The following is a 7,270-nucleotide window of genomic DNA, read 5'->3' as shown; positions in this document are numbered from 1 at the left end:
AGATTAGACGCTCCTTGTGTTTATTATTATATTTCGAAAACACCACAGTTTTCATGCAGCTCATACCATATTATTTTGTTGTATTATTTCCGCCACACCTTAAATGCCGGTCCCTGAAAATATTGTCTGACATAAACCGGTCCGTGGGGCAAAAAAGGTTGGGGACCCCTGATCTACAGTACGTTCCAACCCTCATCTATAGTCACGAGCTATGGGTCGTGACCGAAAGAACGAGATGAATGAGTTTTCTCCGCAGGGTATCCGCGTTCTCCCTTAGAGATAAAGTGAGAAGCTCGGTCATCCGGGAGGGGCTCAGAGTCGAGCCGCTTCTCCTCCACATCGAGAGGAGCCAGATGAGGTGGGTCGGGCATCTGATTAGGATGCCTCCTGAACGCCTCCCTGGTGAGGTGTTCCGGGCATGTCCCACCGGGAGGAGACCCCGGGGACGACCCAGGACACGCTGGAGAGACCATGTCACCCAGCTGGCCTGGGAACGCCTCGGGGTCCCTCGTGAAGAGCTGGAAGAAGTGGCTGGGGAGAAAGAAGTCTGGGCTTCCCTGCTAAAGCCTCTGCCCCTGCGACCCGACCCCGGATAAGCGGTAGAAGATGGATGGATGGAAAATTGAGAGTTTACCTTGTTGTTGAGTTGTTGAAGAGTCGTGCGGTGACTTCTCTCGAGTTTTTCCTTTTCATCATCAATGTTCTGTCGATGCTGTTTCTTCAGACTGTCAACTTCTGACTGCAATGACTCAATTAGCCGGGTCTTCAGCGCCACTTCGTTTTGCAGCGTATATTTGTCTTGCTTAAGATCCTTGGACAAAATCAGAGAGACAGAAGAACACTGTGTCTCAGCAAATCCTTCACAGGGTACGAGAGAGATAATTGATAACCTTCACAAGTAATGCCAAATTTCTGTCCAAAGTCGGAAGTGCACCTGAATGTGACTAGTTCACACTTTATTTCTTATGTATATACGAGGGTCATTCAATAAATAAGGTGAATTTTTCGGGATAATGACTTGTAATACAGAAAGAAGCTTACTTTTTTTTTCCCAACGTAATCTTCCAGCACTGTCATTATTATTATTATTACCACATTTCCCATTCTGTGCACAAGCTTCCATTTTCCCTCGGCGTAAAAATCTTTGGACTGATGTCTCAGCCAGTCGCTCAACAACCCTTTTGACTTCATCGTCACTTTCAAATTTGGTGCCTCTTGTGAACGCTTTTAAGGGACCAAACAGGTGAAAGTATTGTATTCGTGCAATGATTTTGGTTCCATTTTAAAATGCATAAACATTTATTGCTGATTTTTAATTTTACAGCCACAGTATCGCCTTCAATCTAAATTGCTCCATCATTTATCTGAGTTGTGAGTTGGTGACTGGTCGACGATCAAAACAATCAATTTTTCAAAAACTGTGGTAGCTTTCATCGAATTTAATCTTTCACGTGTTTGCATGTTTATGTTGTATGGTTAGCCATTAAAAAAAAAAGACATATTCAGATATTTAATAAACCTGCATAAAATAATCATAAACTTTTGATCTTGATCCGGCCCCCAAGGAGGTTCGATCAGGCCTGCAGGATCATTTAAAAGTGAAAAAATGCATATAAGACACGGAACGAATATTTTTAATAAGGTGCAATTCATGGAGTATACGCTAGTAACACTGCTTTGATCAGAGAATAAGACAACAGCAGTCTCAGTCTGTCACTGCGACAGACCCAACACAGCATACGCTATTAAGGACATGTGAATACTTTATTCTTTACACATTTAATAGCACTCTCCTTAGTTTGTAAGGTGTAGGCAGGGATTACATTTTGATTTTATATGCACATGTGTAAATAGTTGAAAAATTCCTTTCTTTATAAATGTCATTTCATCTTAAAATGCATTACTATATTTTTCAACACCAATTACAGTACTTGTTAAAGTTGTATGCCTTTGTACAATCAGTGGGATCAGTTGTAATGCATATATGTCAATGATGAAAGTAAATTGCACATTTGTCAAAGGAAATCTAAGGTGCTTCATTAAATGTTTTGTAAAAGACATGTTCATTAAATTTCAACATGTTCCTAATGGTATTGTGCCTCTTTAGACCAAAACAAAGGAAATACATATTATTTCGGTTATTTATAGCGGAGTACAGTATAATTTTAATGGTCCGGCCCACTTGACATCTACAGAGGCCGTATGTGGCCCACAATGTGAAATGAGTTTGACACCCCTGGTTACAGTATTGTGTGGTTAACTCGTGTCCAGCCCATGACATAACCCCGTCTCCCCCACTGACCTGTAGTAAACAGGGATAGGATCCAGCTCACCCGAGACTGTGCAAAGCTAAAGTAGTTGAAAATGAATGGGTGGATTTAGAATGTCATACCTCCAGCGCACTTGTCATCTCTATTCTCTGTTCCTCAAACCGAGTTTGCATTTCTGTTAACTGATTAAGTAGATCCAAGCCAGCATGGGCAGCCTGTTGGACTTGCTCCTCCTTTTGCCTCAGTAGGCCCCGGAGACGGCGTATCTCATCCTCTGTTGCTGGGTCAGACATCTGATGAGACAAAAATTTGGATTGTACTCAGAAAAGGTGATTGGCCCTGAGCTGCGGGTGGAGACCAAGGCTTACAGTCAATATTTTTCGCCTATAAAAATCAATTCCCAAATTTGACTGTCTCCAACATTGCAGAAATGATGGAGAGATCAAATCAACAACCTGGCTGAGATTTGTGCTGTTGTTTGTGTGTGAATGTATTTTGAGCTGCAAACTACTTCTGGTTTGTGACATGCTGACATTCCCATGTAAACAAGAGCCCTTAATACTAGTGATGGGACAAAATGTGCTGAGGCTCCAGGGCTTGTGTCAAGTAATGGGAGGGGCGTTCCCACGAAGCGTGTGTCAAGGCACTTCATTTGGGCAAAACTCTGAGATGATGACGTGTGATGCCTCGCTGGCTGGCTGGACGACGTGACTGCTTCAGGAAGTAGTTTGATGGTTTTTGGCGGGCATTGCAACGACGGTATAAAACGGCCACAAAATACAATGGTGATCGCTGGTCATCTCACATTTTGTGGATTCTGGGTTGTTATTATACAGACATGTATGCAACTGCAATCTTTTTTTTTTTTTTTAAACCTTGTCCATTGTTGCAATGCTGATTGGGAACATTTTGATTTGATTGCCTCTAATAAGGTAACATAAAGAGAAAAACAAGCGATCTTAATATAAATGTGAAAATGGGGCTTTTCTCTTGGCATGTTTAATGCTGGTCATGAAGCTTGTATTTGGAGATCTTCTCAATTTTTCTTAACCCTCTGAAGTTGGGACGGCCGACTGAGGGGCCCTCCGTCATCTGTCAAAACAAATCGCTGATGCACGTCGTCATGTGTGAACATGTTATACATCTTTTAAAAGCTGAGTTTCTGGAGATTTGAATGGTGCCCAACATTTTACAAATGTCAAATTTGAACTGGAACTTGGGGAGACCTCAAGCTTTGATCCTGTAGTGTTTTCAAGTCCTAATCAACATTCTAAATTCATTTTCAAGGCAGATTTTGTGAAAAGAAATTAGACGAACATAAGATTCGCCTTTCCTTTCTGTTTTCAAACATCCATAGTTCAGTGACAGGAGCACTTATACAGATTCTGGCTGTTGGGGGCGGTATTCAAAATGATAACATTTTTAATATTTCATAAAGAGACCAAAACTATGCTGATACGCCGAATGGTTCAAGAACAGCTACAAATTTACTTTGGGTGCACCTTTTTTCAGGCGTTTTTGGCAAAATTGCCCTCAGCCTAAGGCCATGTTAAACAGTCTTGTGTCGCTCGTGAAGGGCTGTCTGTTCTAGTGACAAAGAAACAAACACTGAACATTACAACCTGCATAGTATGAAAAACGTTATTTTCTGTTGCAACGCCTTTCGCGTGAATACTTACTTATCAGACCTCCTTCGCAATTTTCCGGTATACAAATTAAACAGTAGTCACAAGCGAGAAGTCGCGAAGAACTTCTGATAAGTATTAAATCAGAAAGCGATGCAACATGGCACACGTAAAACAAGCAGGTGAACAGCTATGCTTGTTCCGAGACTTAATTAGATTTATTGTATTAAGGTCGTTTGTTTCACTGGTACTGCAATCCCAAAGCGATTCATTCTAATTTGCTTCGATGTAACGCTAGAAAACAAGTGAAACTTTTAACTCACAGTAATCTCAGGACGACACCGCCTTTTTTTCCAATTTTTTTTTTCTTCTTCTTCTTCTTCTTCTTCTTCTTCTTCTTCTTCTTCTTCTTCTTCTTCTTCTTCTTCTTCTTCGTCTCCTCCTACTGCCGCGCCCTCTTTTTCTTCTTCGCTTCTTCGCCTCCTCCTCGTCGCCCTTTTTCTTTTTTCTTCTTCCTCTACTTCTTTCTCCTCTTCCTCCTTCCCTTCCTCCTCCTCCTACTCGCCGTCGTCGTGGGTTTTTTTTTTATTTAATAAATATTTATTGAACAAGTAAAATTATAAGTCACAGAAAACAAAACGAACAAGTTATTAAAACATGTACAGAATACAGGAGACAAACAAAAAGAAGAGTCAAGGAATTTTCAACAAAAATTCCAAATAATAAGCACAGAGCCAGAGTCTTAACCTCTTTCTTGTTTTTGGAATCCATAATAGAATTCAAATACTGCTTGGTTTCTGCTTCAAAGATTAAGAAGAGGTTTTGAACGACTACATTGAGATTTGTGGATATGTAATTTAGCTAGAATAATTATTACATTTATAATAAAGCCTCGTTTAGTCTTTTTTCATCGTTAGTGAAGAAGCCAAACAGTACATTTTTCCAATAAAGTGTAAAGTCAGAGTCAATCCGTCTCTCTTGACAGATCTATGAACGGTGTCTCTCCATGTTTTTTTTTCCTTCTCAAATAAATCTCATCATTTTTTAAAATACTTGTTTTGGTTTCCCTGGACAAGACAGTTACAGGTAGGTTAAATTTATTTAAAAATTCAAAGTACCTTCAAAGAAAACCTTCATTATTGATAAATTGACTGACCAGGATTAATTTATTACTGAACCAATTAGGAAGAAATAATGATCTATTCTTATATAAGCTCTAACACCTATTCCAAATAAAACATTTATGAGGGGAAAAGTTATGTTCATAGATCAAATGTGTCAAATGCCTTATAGAAGTCCAGAAATAAAAGGTAACTATTGTCAGAGCAGAGGAATGAGTAATTAACCCATTTAATCCCACCGGTCACATTTGTGAAGGACAACAATGATTTAATTTACAGGGCTCTAAATGTTTTTATTTTATTTTTTATTATTTTATTTATTCTTTCCTTTCTCTATAAAGCGGAATAAAGACCCAACACCACACCGTCTTTTCTGCAGTTTGTCACAACACAATACAAATCGATTCGCACTTCTGAGAGTTTCAGATTTCGTCGGGAAGCGCCGGAAAAATAGTCACAAGTATCTATAGAGACAATATGATAATGAGAGGCGGGCAGTTACGCCTTCATGCAAATCCCGGAAACAAGGAAATTAACATGTCATCTGATCTGGTGTGGCTGGAAAAAGTTGGACGTGGTGAGGTCAGACCAGACCACCGCTACCCCCGATTGTCTTCGGTCTGACCTTTGATGTGATGGCAGCAACACAGATACTGTACTTGAGGTAACATTTCCTCTTTTGACGTTAAACATGTCCTCGAGAGGAGTCCTAAAAATGGTGGAGGTGAAGGGGGCACTTAAAGGTGATTGTAATCACAGTCAGCAGGAAATACCTTCGGCCGCATACTACATTCTTTCTTTCAAGTGTTTGAACAGATCCAACAACAGAGAGGGGCTAGAAAATCACAGTAAAGAATACATTTCTCAACACTCCCTGGCCAGTGCACCAAAGGAGTAATACATTAAAAACATATAAGATGTCATGCTTTGTCCATTTAAAATGTGGTCAATGTGTTGCTTTGGCAAATTTGGCCTCAGGCCACAAAACCCGTGTAGACTGGTTGGGTAAGCTCCAATGTACCCTTGAACACCCTGTCGAGGATGTAGAGCTGGTCCACAGTTCCACGGCCGGGATGAAAATCACACTGCTCCTCCTGAACCTGACGTTCGATTTCCCAACTAATCCTCCTCTCTCCACTGGGTGTGACTCCCTTATTCATATGCTGCTTCTTCTAAGCCAACAAAACCCAATGTTATGAATTTCAATATCTTTATACAGATATCGATTGACAATAAAGTAAAATGTATGAGCATCCTACTCTTCAATCCTCCAAAATTACCTAAAACAGTATTCATATCGAGCCATTCAGTCCAAAATGCATATCGAGATACTTTGCCACCTGTACATCCACTAAAATATTATATACATACAGTGTGCATAAAGGCTCGGTGTCATGATTCGGTTTGGGACCAACAGGTGGCACTGTAGGGCTTCCCCTGCAGCTGCACACCTGTTGGTCATTAGGCAATTAGTGCTTTAAAAGGACTCCCAGCCCGACTACTCATGGTCTGGTCATTGTTGCTCTTTGCTACTGTCATGTTTGTTTTTTGCCATTTGTCTGCTGCTGTCAGGTTTGTTTTGGTCACAGTTCTGTTCTAGCTTCAGTTGTGATTTTTGTTTGCTACTTTGTTTGTTTTGGATTTAGTTTTCTCTATGTTTTAATACAATTCTTCAAGTACACCCTGCTCCTCCCTCCTGCCTGCTTTTTTGGGGTCCACCACCTCGCAACGTGACACAACTTTTGGTAGATCTTGGGTGAAACTTTCAACCAGAGTGCATTCCTTAAAAATCTGTAGGGGCACAACGATGCCATTTTTTTCAGTCAAGCAAAAACAAATAAAATATTATTTTGCCAATCATGCTGTATGTGCAAAGTTTCTCCGAATGGTAAGATCAGCGATTTCAGTGTTGTTTTTTTTAGTTGGGAAACGTCACCACAGCAACAACATTAGACAAAATAAAAAGCGTAATTTCTACTTTTCATCTTGACCATCTTTACCTGGAAACACCCAATTTCAAGACAATTGGATAAAATCTATAGGAGGAATTCTTTAAAATGTGACCTCTAGAGAAGGCCAAAAAATGAGGGCAAATTTGAAAGGAGATTCAAAAAGTTAGACTTGCGATTAGGTTTAGCATATGGCTCCGTGATATATATTTTCGTCCGTCTTGGGCTGTTATATATGCCTCCAACTTTTCTTCCATGGTTACAAAACATACAACACGGCCGGTTTTCTCAAAAAAATGTCAGGG

At 40.1% G+C, this 7,270-nt stretch overlaps 1 protein-coding gene across 2 annotated transcripts in view; it reads right to left on the bottom strand.

Annotated features, from left to right (window-relative positions):
* spdl1 (spindle apparatus coiled-coil protein 1) overlaps window positions 1–4,308 on the bottom strand; it is a 41,919-nt gene extending 37,611 nt beyond the window's left edge. Inside the window, exons 1-3 of one of the 2 annotated variants that reach the window (XM_019881650.1) lie at window positions 4,219–4,308; window positions 2,393–2,563; window positions 635–811 (exon numbers count right to left, since the gene is read on the bottom strand). In XM_019881650.1, coding sequence (XP_019737209.1) covers window positions 635–811; window positions 2,393–2,563 — 348 coding nt within the window. In that variant the 5' untranslated portion in view covers window positions 4,219–4,308. The remainder of the gene's footprint in view (window positions 1–634; window positions 812–2,392; window positions 2,564–4,218) is intronic. The other variant, XM_019881649.1, reaches the window with a different exon arrangement.
* Between the last annotated feature and the right edge of the window lie 2,962 nt (window positions 4,309–7,270).

The sequence above is a fragment of the Hippocampus comes genome, unplaced genomic scaffold (genome assembly GCF_001891065.2).
Source record: "Hippocampus comes isolate QL1 unplaced genomic scaffold, H_comes_QL1_v1.1 scaffold270, whole genome shotgun sequence".
Taxonomy (NCBI): Eukaryota; Metazoa; Chordata; class Actinopteri; order Syngnathiformes; family Syngnathidae; genus Hippocampus; species Hippocampus comes.
The sequence above is the reverse complement of the archived record's forward strand: the minus strand, read 5'-3'. Positions and strand labels throughout refer to the sequence as shown.